The sequence below is a fragment of the Vanessa cardui genome, chromosome 23, assembly GCF_905220365.1.
Source record: "Vanessa cardui chromosome 23, ilVanCard2.1, whole genome shotgun sequence".
NCBI lineage: Eukaryota > Metazoa > Arthropoda > Insecta > Lepidoptera > Nymphalidae > Vanessa > Vanessa cardui.
Window position 1 is genome coordinate 8241070 of NC_061145.1, and position 22419 is coordinate 8263488.

Here is a 22419-nt window from a genome sequence, read left to right on the forward strand (position 1 = left end):
TCTTTGTGTAGCATTCTTGTTGTTGTGGGTACCGCCAAAGTGCCAATGCTTATTATTGTGTTCCTGTTTGAAGGATTAGTAACATAGCAAACAGGTACAAAAGACGGAAGTTATAAGTTTCCAAGGGTTTTTTATGCTGTACAACAACAACAACAGCCTGTAAATTCCCACTGCTGGGCTAAAGGCCTCCTCTCCCTTTGAGGAGAAGGTTTGGAACATATTCCACCACGCTGTTCCAATGCGGGTTGATGGAATACACATGTGGCAGAATATCTATGAAATTTGTCACATGCAGGTTTCCTCACGATGTTTTCCTTCACCGCTGAGCACGAGATGAATTATAAAGACAAATTAAGCAAAAAGCAACGTGAAACAGCAGTGCTTGCCTGGGTTTGAACCCGCAATAATCGGTTAAGATGCACGCGTTTTAACCACTGGGCCATCTCGACTCTCTATCGATTTATGCTGTAGGTTGGCGGCATATGGACCACCTGCTGATAAGTGGTCACCACTGCCTATAGACAATGGCGCTGCAAGAATCATTAACCATTCCTTTCATCGACAATGCGCCACCAACCTTGGTAACTGAGATGTTCCTTGTACCAGTTTACTAACTTTCTCATCCTTCAAACCGGAATGCCAGACGTACATTCTAAAATTACACGCGGCAGAAAGGCCACAGTGCGTACCGCTTTCGTTTATCAAAAACAACGTATGAAAAAAAAAATAATAATTTATGACGCAGATATTCAGCGTCTAATTTCATTTCAAAGTCAATTTGATGTGAAACACTGTTTAATAATATTAAAATTCAAACAATAAACAACAGCAAACCGACGAGTTACACCGCTGAACCGCCCGTTGAACAGGGGAGCAATTCTACTACAATTTTCAATTCAGTTGCTTTCATATTATACTAATACAACAATAAATAATCGTAGTCGTGTAGAAACCGACATATATAAGATCTGGCCACAAGAATTACCCAAAAAGCCTGCATTTGGACTAGTCACCATCACAGGACACTGATTAATTATTATAAAAACAGTATGCACGTTTCATGGCGTTTCTTCTCGCTGCAGACTTTCCGAAACAGTGGTAGTATTTCATTATCGACGATTCATAATCGCTTCATTGTGAAGTTTACTTAAATATAAATAAAAATTTGAACAAAAAGAAAAACCGACTTCAAACAAAAAAAACTCTTTAAAAATAAATAAAAATGCACTAAAAAGTAATAAAATTATTTGTATATTTAACATATTTTTTAGTCCTCCTAGGTAAAACGAAATGAAAATTATTAGACTACTTAAAAGTCGATTTACGATTATATAACGTAATTATAGTTATTGTTATTTTGGAGCCGGTGTCAGCCTTTATCAATATCATTTTCAAAATCGGTCCACCCAGTAAAAAGTTATGAGGTAACAAACATAAAATACAGACGAATTGATAACCTCCTCCTTTTTGAAGTCGATTGAAAATTGATTTGATTTGATTAATCTGAGGCTTGTTTTCGTGAGGATTTGTGAAATCAGTATATATTTGGGGATGTAACCTTTGTAAGTTAGTAGAATCACCCACCTGCTAAAGCTATTTTAAATAAACCTCGCTACGTATCCCCTTACAAGCAGAAAAATAATTAAAAATAAATTGAAAATTAATATTGACTTACGTTAGGATAACGCCGGGACCAGCGAAGTCTGTAAAATTCGGGACCTCAAGGCCGAAAACTGGTTTGTGGAACTGTAACAAAGAATATTTGGTAAAATTTAATTTCGAAATGTATTTTTATAATATCATTAAAAATGAGATATATACAACAGTATGGCGTCTATAAATGAGTTCCTTGTCATATCTACTGACTGATGTGATGACATCGTAAGACAATTTATTATTCGTAATCCAACGGTCTTTGTTCTAAGGCTGTGATGATAATGTTAGTAAGGTCCTGGATTCAAATCGAGCTCATAAAAGTTATCATCATAAATATAATTTATGTCTACATGATATGTTATAATAATAATAATAATTTATTGACACACCCAAAAAGTAATTTACACTTTTTTTTAGCTTATAACTAAATCTAAATTTTAGGGGTTATGATTGAGGTTTACATTCAAATATCAATAATAAAATAATCATCAGTAGGATGTAGATGCTACTCGATCACGCCACAATGGCTGATTGATTCTAAACTAGCCCACAGATAAATATAGTTTTATAAACTAATACCTGAGTAGGACACACACACACAAATACGTTGAATCCAATAGCATTTAAGAAAAGAACATACTTGAAGTATCTGTGAGATGACACATATGTGGTCTTTCACGAAGAGATAATGTGGTAACAGTAAGGGCTATGACTTGCAGAAAATAACTAATGTCAGTTCTAGACCGTATAAATATGATTGATTATCTAGTTTTGGGTTCAATAACATGGAGCATACATATAAAAAATATAAACAAGTTAACTTAGCGTTTTGTGAACATTACATAATAGGGTTCATACTTACATATACAGGTATGGACATCATCCTCCTCGGCAGACCGCAAGATCCCGTCAGATCCTCAGCGGTCTCCATGAACGCCAGTTGGATGTCGCGGTTCAACATCCACTCCACTTGTTTGTCTGTTGGATTTCATTAACAATGAGAAACAATTACTGGCAGACACAAGACTTAGCTGGTGTGACGGCGGAAGATATGATGCCTTCTTATTACACCACCCTCTACCATTAAATTTGAGCGGCGCGTATATATGTTACTAGTTTTCGGCTTTTCTCCCCTTAGTTTAGGTTGTCATGTGTTATGCAAAAAAGTAGCCAATGTTAGGACATGTACTCCTTTTTTACCGAGGAAGGCCTTGAAGTTCAAATTAGCTTCATACCAAATTTAGCAACTTCGTAGTTTTGCAATACAAGAGCGACACACCGAAAAGCAGGCAGAGTTATATTTATAAGTAAAAATTGATATAAAAACACATTCATAATATTAAGGCTTATGTTAACGTATGATTTTAAATTATTACAATAATGATCAATTTCGAAATATCACAAGTGCCGTGCTCATAATATATACAAACATTATACCCATATGAAAATATTTATTGAAATATGTATACTACGTGCAAATATGTGTGATGTAACTTCTAAATTTCTTACTTCTTCTTACTTAAAGATTTTACCACTGGCAATATTCTCAAATCTTTACCCAGAGCTGCATACATCAGTATGGGTACCATCCCACACGTAAGCATCAGGAATCGTACCGCCAAATATAAATTAATCCATCTAGACGATTAAATACAACTCAATCATTTTTATTAACGTCATAAAATTATAAAGTACGGGCGTAATAAGATATCCCGCCTTTCCTAAACGGAAGTGACAATATAAAATTCGTTGAAAAAGCCCGAAAGGGAAGATTTAAACGAGATTACTGGAAGGCAATTTCATGGCATTAAGGATTCGACTGAGCCTTTTATGAGACACCTTGAGGTGTACTGTAATCAGTGTTGGGCCGGTTCTACTTTTATATCATCGGAAATTCTATTAAAGAAGTTTCTTGTTAAATACGATAAGGGCCGAGATGGCCCAGTGGTTAGAACGAGTGCTTCTTAATAGATGATTGCGGGTTCAAACTCAGGCAAGCCATTGAATATTCATGTACGAAATTGTGTTTATAATTCATCTCGTGCTCGGCGGTGAAGGAAAATATTGTGAGGAAACCCGCATGTGTCTAATTTCATCGAAATTCTGCCGCATATACATATGATTTGATCAGCGTGGTAGAAAATGTTCCAACCATCTCCTCAAAGGTAGACCTTAGCCCAGCAATAGGAAATTTACAGGCTGCTGTTGTTATTGTTTGTTAGATCTTTTAATACATTATTATATCCTCGGATGGTGTCATCCGGCTGATTTTCGGAGGCCATTATCATAGGAGACCATCCAACTACGAAGCATATATTATGATACACAATTGTGTGGGCAAACCCATATGCTCTCGCTATTCAATCATTCTTATCATCCTACAGCGAAGTTAAATCCTGCACGACCGGAAAAAGTTACCGAGACACGTGCTTATAACTTCCAGACGAGCTGTTACTAAAAACCCAATAGGGTTTTCCGTGGAAAAGTTATTACTTAAAAGTTATTACTTTTTATCAGCCCGATCCGGGATTTGAATCCAGGACCTCGGGAATACTGTAGCCTTATATCAAGGGATTAGAACAAAGAGGTTGTCAGGTATCCGTATGTGTAATCATAATTCATAGGAAGTCACAACTAGCTACTTGTTACTAAAGTTTTTTTTAATTAACATTCTCAGTTGACTTACATTTAAATAAATTAAAGATTGCTTTTAAAACATAAAATATCTGATGGTGATCAACAGTCAGTCGTAGATAAAAAAAAAGTCAATTTTTTTTTGATTATTTTATTGCAAATCGACGAAGGCATATTTTAGCTATTCTTTCAGTGCAGGCATTTTCCTAAAATTAAACTTTATAATAAAAGAAAAAGACTATCAATAATTCTTTAAGGAAAATAATATAATTTTATAACATAACCTATTTGTAATTGGAAGGTCAGTTAGGCTACTCAAATGCCAGTCTTTGTTAAAAGCTTAAGCCTGCTCTGAATATGTACATAACTTTTATGACTTCATATTGTAGAACTCAAGTCCATTTTATAATAAGATTATAAAATATTAAGTACAGAAGGATTACTACGCTAGCGACCATATCATCATGATGAATTTATATTATATTCAATTTTAAATTGATTACATTTACTATACCTTCCAAATAAAAGTAACAGCCTGGTAAATTTCCCACTGCTGGGCTAAGACCACCTCTCCCATTAAGGAGAGGGTTTGGAGCATATTCCACCACGCTGTTCCAATGCGGGTTGGTGGAATGCACATGTGGTTGAATTTCGATGAAATTAAGACTTATTCTAACTAAGACTTAATTATCTTCAATGTATATAATGTTTTTTTCTAATTTAACACGGATTATTATACGTTTTAATCTAAAAAAAAATGTTATAAAGTCTAAAGTCGTATTAATTTTCAGCGTAACAACAAAATATAATTTGTATGTAAATTAACTAGTACATCCGCGTAAAAGCGAATCTGTTTTTATTTATTTAATAAGTATACCTCGGTATGTGTTACATAAAGTTCATAGAGTTTCAATGCTTAAGTAATGAAATTGTTTGTTGGGTAGTTTTTGATTAAATTCTTTTTGGACGTCCAGAGACGGCCATTTTGTAAAGGAATGTTTAAGTAATTTTTCGATACAAAGACGGAAAGAGGCTTTCGTGATTGGTTACTATCTTTATCATCGTAATCACAATCAAGACATTTTCAACATTGCCGTATCGTAAATTCAAATTATTTATAAAAAATACATTGGTTAAAAAGGCATATTATTCTATACAAGATTTTATAGATGATAAAAAAGAGTTAATACCTGTTGACTTCCAAGCAGGATATATTAATTTGAATAATTGTATTAACTAACATGACTTTGTATTTTTTTAAATGTTGAAAAAGAGTAACTATTGAGTTTCTTGCCGGTTCTTCTCGGTAGAATATACTTTCCGCACCGGTGATAGCTTCACTTAATTGTAAAATGACTATGCAAAAGTGATTGTAAAAGCCTACTTGAGTAAAGTTTATTATATAATTTAGATACTAATATTATCAATGTGAAAGTATCTATCTGTCTGACGCTCTTTTACTCCCAAACCAATGAACCGAATTTGATGAAATTTCGTATGAAGCAAACTTTAACTCCAAGGAAAGGACATAGGCTACCTTTTTCGCCTAACACATGACAATCAATATTCTACAGCGCGAACGAAGCCGCGGGTTACAACTATTCTATTACATTTGTTATAATGACTTTATGGTTAATACTAAGCCCAAGGCTTCACAAGTGTACGGTACGGGTCTATACAACTTTTAGACTGCAAAACAAACAATTGAAAAACATTGTTTGTTCAGGCTTGAAAAGTTGGTATCGACTTTTCCCTATATATAAACTTTCCTCTTGATTCACTTGGTTTTTCGATTAAAATCGCATCAAAATCGATTTGTGGAATCAAGTAAGAAATATTAACCATTCCTTACATCGTCAATGCGCCACCAACCTTGGGAACTAAGATGCTATGTACTCACCCTTCAAACCGGAACACAACAATAATGTGTACTGTTATTTAGCGGTAGAATATCTAATGAGTGGGTGGTACCTACCCTGACGGGCTTGCACAAAGCCCTACCACTAAGTAAATTTTATTGGCAATGTTTTATATATTACGCTTGGCTGCCCGTAAATCATTGCGCTATTGATGCTTTAAATGGCACCACAGTCCACAATCTTATTTTCATAATTACATTTATTTTTATTTTATTCTGTAATAGTTTTACCAAAGAGGTTCAATGGGCTATTTGACAATGCGAAAAATAAATTGCGATTTACTGTAATCAGTGTATATTATGAGTTTAAAAATGGTTATTTACTAACGAAAGTTGAAAAAAATACTTAATTTATTCAAAAATCCATAAATAAAAAAGCATTTTTTCAAACGTTTTACACGTGACACAAAACGTTCCTGATTGGCCGGGCTTATGATGACGTCACTTTCTTGTAAACCTTGCTTTTCTACTATATGTACCACAGATTAAAATACAGCAAAGTGACGTCACCGATTCCATTGCAGCGCCATATTGTCCGAGTAGCGTTTTCGCGCGTTATTTAAACATGTAATTTTTAATATGATATTTTTCGGCAAATATGTACTAGAAACAAAAAAAAACAACTTTTACTGGGTTCATTAACCTCTACTAAATATAAAATAGATTTTAAAAACCAGTCGAATAGCCTATTGTACTTCAGTATCGGAACTCACCGGTGTCATCCATGTGCACTTCGATTTCGGACTTGGCTATGGTTGCGGGGTCTGCGTGTCTCGGGTCGCGCATGCGCTCCTGCAGGCTGGCGGAGAAGTTGGCCGGGAACACGAGAACGGCGCGCGCCTTGCCTTGCACGGACTCGGACAGCGCTATCTCTCTAGTGGGGAAGAGTACCTGGAAAGACGGATTGTTTTAATCTATCTATACACATAATAAAAATGGAGTGTCTGTTTGTAATTTAGAGTCGAGATGGCCCAGTGGTAAGAATGCGTGCATCTTAACCGTTGATTGCGGGTTCAAACCCAGGCAGCACCGCTGATTCATGTGCTTAATTTGTTTTTATAATTCATCTCGTCCTCAGCGAAGGAAAACATCGCGAGGAAACCTGCATGTGACAAATTTCATAGAAATTCTGCCACATGTGTATTCCACCAACACGCATTGGAACAGCGTGGTGAAATATGTTCCAAACCTTCTCCTCAAAGGGAGAGGAGGCCTTTATCCCAACAGTGGGAATTTACAGGCTTTTTGCACTTTGACGTGGCATTTTGACGGGATTTTCACTGGCGAATAACTGATATAATAGGGAGTAAATTAGGCTGCAATAATATTTTTTTTTGTTAAATTCAAACGCGTACAAGGTCGCGCGCACAACTTGTATATTATAAATGCTATAGTAATTATGTTAGTTACTTCTTCGCGCTTAAACCGCTGTATCGATTTAGATGAAATTTGGTATGGAAATAGTTTGAGTGCCGGAGACAATCATGGTTCATCTCTTTTTTTCATCTCTGGAAACGGTAAAATTGGGGTAACAGTTTGTGTGATGGTTAAAGTTTTATAAATATCGCGCGAAAAGCTAGAGATTCAGTAATAAATTATAAAATATTTAATTTAATTTTTTTAATTAATCTGTAAATAGACGTACACCCTTGTTCCTGGTTATTGTTCCTGGATGAACTTCTATATCCATGATACGAGTTAAGAATGTCTATGCAAATAAGTGAAAAAAAAAAGTAAGCAATGAGTTTTTTGGTAAATCTTAAGTGCACATACAAAGCCTTACACATTACATTACATGACGATACATAGTGCTGATAAACACATACTAGAATAAATAGTATTTTGATCATATCTTTTATCTTTATCTTTATATCTTTGTGTATTTATCTTTGTATATTTAAGAATTAATAGAGGGAGGCCATTTTTCGCCATTAAAATAACATTGCGTCAGCTTAACTTGATGTTTAAACACAAATGTTAACGTAGCGTTCATTTGTATATACCGAGCAAATAGGAAACAGGAATCTGCAGCTCGTATAAATTAGTTATTCTAGACTTAAACTTCAGCTTCGTGAATAAATAATCGATTTATCGATTAAACTTCCAGAAACTTCGACGACGAATTATGTTAAAGCGAATTGTTAATTCATTAATGAATCTTCCACAAAGACTTTTTAAATGCTATTAGGTGTTGGAACGACTCAAAGAAAATTAACAGAGAGAATTTCGCAGAATTCCTATCATATTTGAAAATATAGTAGCAATCTGTATATTTCCCACTACTGGGCTAAGGCCCCTCTTTCTTTGAGGAGGTTTGCTATTTTACCACGCTGCTAAAACGCGTGTTGGTGAATGATTAGACACATGTAGGTTTTCTCACGACAATTGAGGAATTATAGGCACTTTAGTGTCAATTTAGTGGTGCCTGTCTGGGGTACGAATTATACCGGTAAGTGTAACAATAGTAGTATCACATAAATGTAACTGTACCATATATATAAGACATAGCAGCATAATCTACCACGTTGGCCCATTCATATTGTTGGATTCATATGTAGCACAATTTCGTTGAAAATTTGAAATTAGACAAATGCAGGTTTCCTCACAGCTCGAGATGAATTATAAACACAATTTAAGCACATGAAAATCTAGTAGTGTTTCTCTGAGGTACCAATCATCGGTTAAGATGCACGCGTTCCAACCACTGAGCCACTTCGCCTGTCATATTGATAATATTTAACTCCCGCGATATACAAAGTAGGAAAATATATGAATATTAAAATGTCTTTAGAAAACAAACAGCATATTATAATGGTTAAATAAAATATCGTTAAAGTATTAGTCACACGCGGTTTCGTTCGCGTTTTATGGGTTAAAAAAAGTAGCCTATGTCTGTTGCTGGGTTTGTGTAGAGGATAATGAAAGACACTAACGATTTACGATTTATTACGAGACGGTACAATTATACGGACTGTGACGCACTTGATAGACACTCTGTTTTACATATGCAAGGCTTCGACTTTTATACATGATATTATGCCAAAGAATATGAGATACACAGATGTGAAATATTTTAGTCATAGAATATGTATCTTTACCAACTGTTTACTTTAATACCTATGTGCATATACGACACATGTCCTTCCTTCTAGTTTAAATTTTCTTCATACGAAATTTCATCAAATTTGGTTGAGTGGTTTGATATTGAAAGAGCGACAGACAGACAAGATTTACAATCACATTCATAATAATAGATAGAGTGGAGATGGTCCAGTGGTTAGAACGCGTGCATCTTAACCGATGATTGCGGGTTCGAACCCAGGCAAGCACCGCTGATTCATGTGCTCAGTTTGTCTTTATAATTCATCTCGTGCTCAGCGGTGAAGGAAAACATCGTGAGGAAACCTGCATATGACAAATTTCATAGAAATTCTGCCACATGTGTATTCCACCAACCCGCATTGGAACAGCGTGGTGGAATATGTTCCAAACCTTCTCCTCAAAGGGAGAGGAGGCCTTTAGCCCAGCAGTGGGAATTTACAGGACGTTGTTGTTGTCATAATAATAAGTATAGATTTATTAGTGCACAAGTTTAATTTAATTGCTGTGAATATTAAATAACAATAGCGAGTGTTCCACGAGTCGGATGCTGTACTAATAAAGAATAGTTAATTTAGTGCTGTGGCATCTCGCTTACATACGAGTCTCCGCGGGTATTATTCAACAATTAGTTTACAGCTTCCCTCGCATCTCTATGAAATGTTAATGAGCTTTGTATTTCACGGTGTTCGTCTGAAGCGCTTTGTAATAGAACATAGATTGTTATTTCTGTTTTATTCGTTGTGAGATACAATTATGCAATTCATTTATTTAAATGTTTTTTAATACTTCTATTAAAAGGTTTGTTATCTGTGCCTGTATTTGTTGCGCTTGCATCTTAACCGATGATTGCAGGTTCAATCCCCGGCAAGCACCGCTGAATAATATATCTCGAGTTAGGCAGTGAATGAAAACATCGTAAGGATGCATGTATGTATTCCATCAACCCGCATTGGAACAGTGTGGTGGAATTTATTCTCCTCAAAAGGGAGATGAGGCCTTAGCCCAGCATTGGGAAATTCACAGCCTGCTGTTGTATCTGTGCCTTTTAGAAGTTATTTTTCCGTTGAAGTCATTATTGGCTAACTCTGCGCGAGTTTAATTATTTTGATAGTGGAATTAAAGTTCTCATATTAAATCTGTATTATCTGTTATAATGACGCAATGGATGTTTGTTTTGATACGCGTCCGATATTGAAAACATTTTCATATTAATAATTTAATTTCTAAATATGACATACAAAGAACAATCAATGATGATAAAAACGAAATGATTTTAAAATCATATAAATATTTCAAATGGCAATAAAAATATATATGTCGAAGCATCAACAAGTTTAATACGGTTTTTTTATATCGTACATGCTGGCGACGTCAGTATGACACAAAATATATGACAGCCAAATTTTCGAAATCGAAAAGTCACATTTTTATGGAATATCGAAAGGAGAGAGATTACGAACGTGAGCGTCTAGACTTATATTTCGAACATCATCATGTCTGATAGCGAGTTTATGTTGCAAATGTTAAAAGTAAGTAAAGTAACAGCCTGTACATTTCCCACTGATGAGATAAGACCTCCTCTTCCATTAAGGAGAGGGTTGGAACATATTACACCACGCTGTTCCAATGCGGGTTGGTGGAATGCACACGTGGCAGAATTTCCTCGCGATGTTTTCCTTCACCGACGAGCACGAGATGAATCATAAACACAAATTAAGCACATATAAGTGGTGTTTGCCTGGGTTTGATACGCAATCATCGGTTAAGATGCACGCGTTCTAACCACTGGGCCATCTCAGCTCACAAGATGCAGATGCTATCTAATCTGACACTTATATAATGACACTGTCTTAAGTACGTTCGAGTGGAGTCGATGGAGCGGCCGCGACATGATTAGCGTCGGACGGGTTGAGAGCCGACATAAAAAATAAAGGAATTATCAAAAATGTAAAAAGAGAATAAACGATTTTAAATCAGTTAAATATTATTTGAATTTGCTAAGATCTCTCGCCCATCTAATTACGAATCTAAAAACGAGGTCCTCTTTTACCTGTATTATATGTATTACAAACAAATAATAAATAAATATTGGACAACATCACTACTGTTACGAGACTAACCTTAGCCTACAATACGGTGTTATGACATTTTTTTCTATATCATAATTTATATCACGTTATTATTGCATATTATTAATACAGCACGGGCTATTACGGGCTACTATATATTAATTGATCAATAATATGTAAAACTGTAATTAATATTATTTTATATGGCATAGCATTTAATACTGGCATGTAACACTATTTCTTATTTTAAATATGATAGAGCTGTCATTATAAAACAATGAGACATCATTGTAAAACGATAAAATTATTTTGGCCATCCCGAACTACTGAAACTACACTACATTACTCTGATCCCAATGTAAGCAACTAAACCACGACGTAACAAAAAAGTAACGACGGTACCACAAACACCCAGACACAGAACAACATAGAAAACTAATGAACTTTTTCTTCATAGACTAGGTCTGGAATCGAACCCGTGACCTCGGAGTGGTGTACCCGTGAAAACCGGTATACACACTACTCGACCATGGATATCGTAAAAATTATAAATAAATACTGGCATAAAAGAAAACCACTCACCAGATTATTTTGCCGTTGTGACAAGAAGTTCAGATAGCGACAGCTGAAGCGCGTCAAGTTCCACTCCCAGGTATCAGGATCTTGGGGGCAGGATTTGCTGTAGTCGCACAGGACATTTGTGTCGTTGGTGGATATTTCATTGTTGACGATACCGATGGGAAGTCCGACGGGGTAGTGACCGATGGCGAGGCAGAATAGAATCATTTGGGACAGCGGTAGACCGACGATGAAGGAGAGTAAGCTGGAATCAGAAAATTGTTTATATTAAAACTTAAAAATAACATTTTTTTGTTTATATGAAACAAACCGCTGCATCAAATTTGAAGAAATACGGTATGAAGCGAACTTAAATTCTAAGAACTAGCGCGCACTGGTAACTTTTGTCACGGTGACTGTTTCGTCACTCTTGTCGAGTCCGTGAATATGTACAGATGCAGACACAAATTTGTCACCCAATTGTCTCGTCGTAAGTCGTAACGCGCGCCTCTATACATATTCACGGACTTGACAAGAGTGACGAAACAGTCACCGTGACAAAAGTTACCAGTGCGCGCTAGTTCTAAGAAAGGACATAGGCTACTTTTGTTCCTAACATGACAACCAAAACCTTAAGATGTGAGCAAATCAGCGGGCGGCTACTAATATTTTATATATACGACTATTTAAAATATAGGTATAATAATAATATATTCTTATATTAAATATAAATAGCCTACATACAAGAAAGGTCGGCTATAATGTCACGCTGCAATCACGAAGGTGTGACATCCTACGGATAAGGCAATGCGTCGGTTCGGAAAATAACATTGAACTTTCAAAGAAATCTAATACTGATTTAGCTTGAGAAGATGATTTAAATTAATAATTCCATTTATTAACACAAGAATTAATAACATTAAATGCTTAAATATATACAAATATGAACTAAAACTAGTTACTGTATAAATCTTGATCGCGTGGAATGGTGGCAAGAATGCTAGCAGCATTTCCCGCTTGAATCGAAATTCCGATCCTCTGGGCAAACGAACCAACCCTCCTGTCACCATATAGGCCATTTCCAAGTGCCGGTATCTCAAGTAAAAAATCATCAGTAGGAATTATTACCTGTAATTTCGGAAGAGACTCCAGAAATTCTTCCAAATCAAAGCTTCCATGTGATGCATTTTCATTGGTTTTATCCTCTCCAGATATCTACTCGTCGGCTTTTCCTCCGGCGGTAGAGCCTCCACTGCGGTGACCTTTTCGGTGACGATACCTCGGCCCTTGCTACTCATCGATACATTATCACCAAACTCACCGGAAATTTCGCCAATTTCTGAATCTTCGATGTCAATAGCTGTTGGGTCCTGTAGATGATTTGTTTTTATTAATGGATTGCATTTATCAATTTTCACAATGCTCAAAGTTTTGAAAATTTAACAACAACAGCCAGTAAATTTCCCACTGGCTAAGCTTTCTCCCTTTGAGGAGAAGGTTTGAAACAAATTCCGCGACACTGTTTCAATGCGGTGGTGGAATACACGTGTGGCAGAATTTCGATGAAATTAGACACATGCTTGATGACACAGACTACAAGCATGATATGGATTATAAATACAAATTAAGCAAATGAAAATTTAATGGTGCTTGTCTGGGTTTTACTGGGGTATCTAACTTTACTAAATGTAAAAATTTAATTAAAATTGTCTCCATCTGAACAAGCCTTTAATAGTTTCCTTAGATATATTAAGCCAAAAAATATGCCATTCACAAATCATCAACTTGATTGAATCTGAATGTGCCTCGTTTTCGGTTTTCACGTTCGATTTTCATTCTATCCACAGATTTATCCGTAGACAACGTTATTAATGTTAAGGAAAATTTCAAGAAATCTTCGAAAATAAATTACAAATTATCGTGGAAGCCACGTCAGAATCCATCAAGTAGCCCAGAAGCCGAGTACAACACGCGCGGCCTCAGCCATCTGTTTTGTTTTATTTCAAGTAATAAATTTAATAAAAGGCACCTCGGATCATAAATTCGTTCTGAACTTTTGAAAAAGTTTAGAAGCAGTACGACACAACTTACGATGTAGCATCGGCAAATTCAATAAAACCGATTACTGCCGATTTACTCAACCAATAGAAATTATAGATTCAACCCGAGAAACAAGTGCATGTAAATCGTCGTGTCAAATTGACGAATATATTTGACCATATGATATTACAAGTTATTACGTTTGTTTGTGTGTATAAAGATCATATTCACAAAACAAATAAATGTTGATAATTTGGGATAGCGCAATTAATTCGGATGTCATCGGTTTTAAGAATTTTGCCGATGCTACATCTACATCTAAGTTGTATCGTACTATAACTTATTATTATTAAAAATTGATTTATTTTTTTAATAAGTGTTCCAATAAATATTTAAATTTAGAATCAAAATTCATGTGTTTGTAATGATTTACTATATTAAAGTACGCTTCGAGAGCATTATTCAAATTTAAAGAGCATTATTTCGGAAATATGCTAATAGAAGATTTTGTATCAATTAGAAATTGTTTTGAATACGCCCGAGGAACATTTTATATTTCTGTTATAGATATTTGATGATCGATTATTTTCTAATATAAACATCTCTGCCTCAAAGGAAATTTAAAAGGAATATAATTATTTGCAAAATAATTCATTTTAAAGTAAGTTTACATAATTAGTTATATTTAGGTTCTTCTCGAATAGCCGATCTGCATTGATCAAAGTTACTTCAATCAAGCTGAGATGGCCCAGTGGTTGAAACGTGTGCATGTTAACCGATAGTTTCGGGTTTGAACCCAGGCAAGGACCACTATATATGTATATGTGTGCTTAATTTGAGTTTATAATTCATCTCGTGCTCGTTGGTATAGGAAAACATCGTGAGGAAACCTGCATGTGTCTGATTTCATTAAAATTCTTCCACATGGGCATTCCACCAACTCGCATTGGAACAGCGTGGTGGAATATGTTGCAAACCCTCTCCTTAATGGGAGAGGAGGCCTTAGCTCAGCAGTGGGAAATTTACAGGCTGTCACTTTATTTTTACACTTTACTTCAATCAAAATTTAAGCCATTGGTAATACGCTACATTTACTTATCAACTCCCATCTTTAAGTAAAATTTTCGAAAAAATTATTTTAAATCAACTTCTTATCCATTTTGGTACAAATAAAATTTTTCATAGTGAGCAATTTGGTTTTACAAGAGGTCGATCAACAACTGATGCGGGAATTGCGCTTCTTAAGCATATTTACGATGCTTGGGAGAAATCACAGAATGCTATTGGAGTATTCTGTGATTTATCTAAAGCATTTGATTGTGTAGAACACGAGACGCTTCTTTATAAGCTCAAATATTACGGCGTTAAAGGTAGGGCTCTTGATCTCATTGCTTCATACTTAAGTCAAAGAATTCAGCAAGTTTTCATTAATGGAATAAAGTCTACTGGATCTACGCTAAAAATGGGTGTTCCACAAGGTTCAATTTTGGGTCCCTTTCTATTCCTAGTATATATAAATGACCTTCCTTTCTTTGTTAAAGGTATTTGTGATATAGTATTGTTTGCTGACGATACTTCACTGATTTTTAAGGATGACAGGAAAAAAACTGACTATGACGATGTGAACGGTGCCTTATCACAGATACAAGATTGGTTTAATGTAAATAATTTGGTTTTGAATACTCAAAAAACAAAATGTGTAGTTTTTACCCTACCCAATGTTAGGAAGCAAAATTATAATATATCTTTAAGCGGTGGCCCGCTTGATGTAGCCGATACTACCGTGTTCTTGGGAATAGAATTGGATTCCAGACTTCAGTGGAGTCCCCATTTGTCGTCCCTAACAGGGAGACTCAGCTCCGCAGCATACGCGGTTAGAAAAGTTAGACAACTAACTGATATTGATACCGCTCGTTTAGTTTATTTTGGTTATTTTCACAGTATTATGTCATATGGCATATTACTTTGGGGTAACGCTGCAGACATTGAATCTGTCTTTATTTTACAAAAGAGAGCAATTCGGTTTATTTATAATCTTGGAGCTAGAGACTCTCTTCGGGATTTTTTTTAACAGAGTAGGAATACTCACTGTTGCGTCGCAATATATTTACAACAATATCATGTATATTCACAGTAACATTGATAACTTTGATAAAATCAGTGATAATCATTGTATATGCACTAGAAGTAAGGATAAGCTTATAACGCCAAGTTTCCGACTCCGCAAAGTCAATAAATCTTTCTTGGGGCAAGGTATCCATTTCTATAATAAAATTCCACAGACATTTTTAACTTTGCCGTCTCGTAAATTCAAATCGTTTATAAAAAATACATTGGTGAAAAAAGCGTATTATTCGATACAAGATTTTGTAGATGATAAAAAAGCGTGGAATTAATACCTGTTGACTTCCAGGCAGGATATATTAATTCAATAATTGTATTAATTTAAAAATTAACTAACATGACTGTATTTTTTTAAATGTTGAAAAAGAGTAACTACTGAGTTTCTTGCCGGTTCTTCTCGGTAGAATCTACTTTCCGAACCGGTGGTAGCTTCACTTAATTGTTAAATGACGATTCAAAAGTGCTTGTAAAAGCCCACTTGAATAAAGTATACTTTGATACTTTGACTGTCAAAAATCTCACTATAAATTCGAAAATAAGTACCTTATGGCTGAGAAAAATCGATGATAGGAACTTAGCGGGATTTTAATCACATACTTAACATTTATGATTTTAATTAAAATATTCTACTTATTATTTGAAACCTAAATTTCTAAAATCCTAAAAGACTGGTGGCAATCGTTTCATTCGCAAGGTGAGCTATAATCACAAAACGCAAAAAATCCTTTAACGATTCTATCGTCTTGCAATTTCATAATTTTGTTTTCTCGGATGCTGTCTTAAAACTGTATTGTCCAAAGAGTTATTAACCCTATGTAATCGGGTAAAAGTATTTAATAATAAACATATGCTTGTTTTTTGTTTTACCGATCGAGAATGATATATTGCATCGCAATGATTTGATGTTTAGATTCAAAAGGTACTATGAGTTTAAGATTTGAGTAAGGAATGAATTTGATAACTGACGAAGGTTTCCTTACTCTGATTGTACACCGACCAGTTGTGTTCCGGTTTGAAGGAGTGAGCCAGTGTAACAACAGGCACAAGGGATATAGCATCTTAGTTCCCAAGGTTGGTGATACATTGACGATGTAAAGAATAGTTAATATTTCTTACAGCGTCATAGTCTATGGGTGATGGTGACCACTTACCATCAGTTATACCATCAAAAAATAATTCATGATCTTTACTGTTCAAGACAAAGAACTTGGTAAAAGGTGACCATTCTTACCAAGTCACGTAACAATAAAAACGGTGTCCGTTTCAACGACATTTCGCATTCATTAATCCCTCAGGATTCCACCGTGCCAATAGTAACTAGACTAGCTCTTTAGTACCTTTTGTGGAACGCGAGCTAGCACCACTATATATATGTGCTTAATTGTGTTTATAATTCGTCTCGTGCTCAGCGGTGAAGGAAAACATCGTGAGGAAACCTGCATGTGACAAATTTCATAGAAATTCTGCCGCATGTGTATTCCACCAACCCGCATTGGAACAGCGTGGTGGAATATGTTCCAAACCTTCTCCTCTAAGAGAATATAAAATGATATAAAATAATATTAATTACAGTTTTATATATTATTGATCAATTAATTAAAATAATAATTGTATATAATAAAGTAAATTATATAGCCCCTGCTGTATTCATAATATGCAATAATAACGTGATATAAATTATGATATAGAAACAAATGTCATAACACCGTATTGAAGGCTAAGGTTAGTCTCGTAACAGTAGTGATGTTGTCCAATATTTATTTATTATTTATATATAATAAATATAATACAGGTAAATGAGGTATCAGATTCGTAATTAGATGGACGAGACATCGTAGCAAATTCAAATAATATTTAACTGATTTAAAATCGTTTAATCTCTTTTTACATTTTTGATAATTCTTTTATTTTTGATGACGGCTCTCAACCCGTCCGACGCTAATCATGTCGCGGCCGCTCCATCGACTCCACTCGAGCGTACTTAAGACAGTGTCATTATATAAGTGTCAGATTAGATAGCATCTGCATCTTGTGAGCCGAGATGGCCCAGTGGTTAGAACGCGTGCATCTTAACCGATGATTGCGTATCAAACCCAGACAAGCACCACTATATATATGTGCTTAATTGTGTTTATAATTCGTCTCGTGCTCAGCGGTGAAGGAAAACATCGTGAGGAAACCTGCATGTGACAAATTTCATAGCAATTCTGCCACATGTGTATTCCACCAACCCGCATTGGAACAGCGTGGTGGAATATGTTCCAAACCTTCTCCTCTAAGAGAGAGGAGGCCTTTAGCCCAGCAGTGGGAATTAACAGGCTGTTGTTGTTGTTTGTTGTGGTACGCGAAACGCTTTGACAAATTAACCAAGTGTCAGGCAAACGTTAAACAGCATGCTGATGCTGAAGCGAGCTAACGACGCAAATGTTTGTCGTAAACCCTAATGACGTCTTTGTGCTGGCAATCAAAACATTCGAACCTTCGGATAATCGTACAGCAATTATATTGATGAAAACAATACATCGTTTTGTTTAACTACCCTGTTGATTGCTTGTAATTTCAGTTTTAATGCAATTAAATATTCTCTCATAATTATAGATGTTATACATATATCTTTACTATTATATAAATCTGTACTCTGTCTGTACAACCAATATTTTTCTCGGATTTCGTTATAACTATTCGTTTTGTGCCTCACTGGCATTAGATTTACAATTAGTAAAATTTTTGTCTGTCTGTCTATATATCCCGCTATAATTCAAGAATGTTTGAAATGATAGACGATATAATTATCAGTATATTTATAGTATATTTTTAATAACTTAAGAGTTACTTTTCTACGTAAAATAAATGTTATATGTATTTATTGTAAATATTAGCATTAAGCTAAGTTGTAATGGGTTAAATTAATAAATAATAAAAAAAAAATATGTGGAAAAATTAAGTGGATATAATACATCTAAAGCCGGTAAAACTCATGGCTGCTATAACAAATATTTTCATCATTAATTTTGTATTAATAATCTCATAAAAACAATATTTCATTTTAATGCATAGCAATGATGGAGGGTAACAGCTAGTAACAAACAAAATAAAACTCACAGGTATTGATGGTATTTCGACTTTTTCCACAACATCAGCCAGTATACTGGACCGTCTTCTCTTGCCCATGTTCTGCAGCACGGATAACTTTAGGAACACATCTTCGAGGCTCTCCGCTTGGTACCTCGACATCAGCTCGCTTGGTGACTCTTCCGCTAAGAACCTGCCCCCTCGCATGAGGCCGATCTATAAAACCAAAATGGAACTTAGAACCACAGTATTATCGATTTATATCTAAAACAAATAATATCTTGTGACACTAAAGCCAGTTGATTAATCTCCAGAGAATTGGATGACGCTTTAACGGAGGTGTCGCTGACTATAATTGCTTTATATTTTTTGTGTGATTTGTATAGTAGCTATTTTCAATTCTAATGTTAGGACAAAAGATTAAAAACGCTGACCGGAAATACAGGTCACTATGAAATATTTCACTCGCAAAATTCATGATATGGCTGTTATAAAGATGCCCATGATAAGTAGTGGCACACAGAAAGTCCACATAGAGAAATTAGTATAGTGAAATATGACATTCGACCACAACGCGTTATTGGCGTATTATCTTTTGAATAACTAGCGACCTGCCCCGGCTTCAAATGGATGCAATGTTAATACTAAGTCTACTATAGACATCCTTCAGTCTTAACATACAACTTCACACATTTTTGAGTCAGTTAAGGGCCATATTGAGCTATATTACATGCACTTAGGTCCTTAATTGCATAAGGATTAATGCTCTAAAGCTTAAAATAACCTCGTAAATTTTAAGTTATTTTATTTCATTATCTCTCGCAAAAAGTAAAAGATAAAAAATTGTTACAGTTCCTATTTCTGACAGACTGGATCGCAGACTATCTTATAGACTTTTTAAGGTGTAGTAAATTATTTTGATTTATCTCGTAGCGTTCAGTCAGAGTTTGCAATGTAAGCGCAAAAAAATGTTTATTTACGACATCACATTAGAAACCTCTAAAATTATCAGTGTTTCTTTACGATATTATTCATGTATTATACATATAAACCTTAGTCAAAATCTAATGCGTCGTTTTAAAAATCTAATCATAAAGGAACAGACAGACGGCGGATAGCGACATTGTTTTATATATAGTGATTTTAAAGTTCGAAATTGTTTCGAAGTTATCGACTACACTTTGTCTAGCCTCTCTATTTATATCCTATCGTTCTATGAAAAACACATAAGGTCAATGAACTTAGATATAATTAAATAGTTCATTAATTAATATTCCATTCAACTCTGTACTTACGATGTTAGCTTGTTTTGTTTCATCGATGTAATGCGTAGTAATTATAACTGTTGTTCTCCCGCCTTTGGTTATTTCCACCAAATGATCCCAAATGCTGAAATTAAATGAATATTATGAATATTACTATAATACGAGGGTAGATGAAAATTTGAAGTCAACAGACTTTATACGGTAATTATTTTGGTTACAACGTACATCTTAACTGCGGGTTCAAACTCAGGTAAGCAACACTACATTTTCATGTGCTTAATTAATGTTTATAATTCGTGCTCGGCAGTGAAGGAAAACATTCTGAGGAAACCTGTCTAATTTAATAGAAATCCTGCGATGTGTAATCCACCAACCCACATTGGAGTAGCGTGGTGGAATACGCCTTCTCCTCAAAGGGAGCCTGCATTTTTTGTAAGAAAAATACTGGCTGTACATTTTAGACACTAAAAACCGCAGCAAAAAAAATCTGGGAATTGGCCATTTTTATTGATGCGGTTATGTTAATATGGAAGTATAATTTCTACATTATTATTTATTTCTAAATTATAAGATAACTTTGTCAAAGAGTTAATAAAATTATAGCTGACAACAGCCAAGATGGCGCTGCGAATATAACACGTGAATCTGCCAGGTCATGGATACCAATCCGGTCAATCATCTCTCGTCTTTCAAGTATGAAATTTGTAATTATATATTGACGGCAATAATTGTAATTAATTCGTTAATTACACTTATTTGACGACACATGGTGGTTATATGGTGTAAAGTGAAACAATTTCAAATTATCATGTAGATTTAAGCCCGTAGACTTAAGAACATAGCCCAAAAGTTACCAAATAATAATTACAACTACTTAGGCGCAAATACTAGCTCTTCTTGAAGATTTTTATCTTCAAGAGGAGCATATTCGGAGAATATTCCAATATTCGGCTCCAATACAATTTGGTACACACACACACACACAAACACACATCAGTGTCATTCCACACATGGAGGGGTTTAAGCTCAAAGCTATATTCTCTGTAGTGCTTTCCGGTTCAAATTATATGCTCTAACTACTGGACTATCTCAGAAATATATACAAATATGAATCAAAAACTATTATTGTCGTTGAATGGTGCAGTATTTCCCCGTTAAATTTATTTTCCGGTCCCCTTGTCAAAAACGAACTAACCCTCCTGTCACCAGTTGAGGCAATAAAACAATAATTTTATTTCTTAAATTTACAATTTAGTGATAAAGATGATTTAATGATAAAGTAATAATTGATAGAATCAGTCTTAATACTTTTGGGTCATATTAAATGAACCCAAAACGATCAAATCATAACGATTATTAAAAATCAGTAATAATTTGATAGAGAAATATTATTAGGTAATATTTGGTAACCAAATTAGAGTGAACCATGTCTGTGATCTCAGCGACTCATTGTGACGGAAACAAATCGGATTCAACGAATGTTTAATATTGATCGAATTAATTACAAATACTGAGGTATTATTAAATATTAGCTTCGACACTAGGTTGACATGTAAATAGGTAAATTATGAAGTCCAGGGAAGGGTAACTAAGTTTTAAGCCCATCATAGATAGGCTGACTGACTGCCTTCAGTACCTAAGGATCCTAGATCTAAGATCAAGGCACAATAAAACTTAATCTTCTAGAGATTACTCTTCTAGAGTACAAAACAAATCGGCAATCCATTTTCTTTTTAATCTGGAAATTAAAAAAAATAACTCCACCAAACTGGGAAGATACATCTAAGAGACGGACACGACGTGTGTGGAGAATAATATTGCTACTTATATAGGCACGGCCTAATGGGCTACTTGATGATAAGGGATCATCGGCGCTGTTAGAAATATCAACCATTCCGTACACCAACAATGTGCCACTAACCATGGGAATTGGTTTGATTTCATGCCTTTTTTTTAAATTTTTTTTATGGTATAGCTTGAC

The 22419-nt window shown here is 34.9% G+C and overlaps 1 protein-coding gene across 1 annotated transcript in view; it reads right to left on the reverse strand.

The window, feature by feature from the left end:
• LOC124539850 (ABC transporter G family member 23) overlaps window positions 1-22419 on the reverse strand; it is a 94229-nt gene that overhangs the window by 14583 nt on the left and 57227 nt on the right. The window contains exons 6-12 of the mRNA XM_047117207.1: window positions 20469-20562; window positions 19204-19389; window positions 13066-13307; window positions 11962-12202; window positions 6922-7099; window positions 2519-2634; window positions 1676-1746 (exon numbers count right to left, since the gene is read on the reverse strand). Of these exons, the coding sequence (XP_046973163.1) occupies window positions 1676-1746; window positions 2519-2634; window positions 6922-7099; window positions 11962-12202; window positions 13066-13307; window positions 19204-19389; window positions 20469-20562 (1128 nt within the window). The remainder of the gene's footprint in view (window positions 1-1675; window positions 1747-2518; window positions 2635-6921; window positions 7100-11961; window positions 12203-13065; window positions 13308-19203; window positions 19390-20468; window positions 20563-22419) is intronic.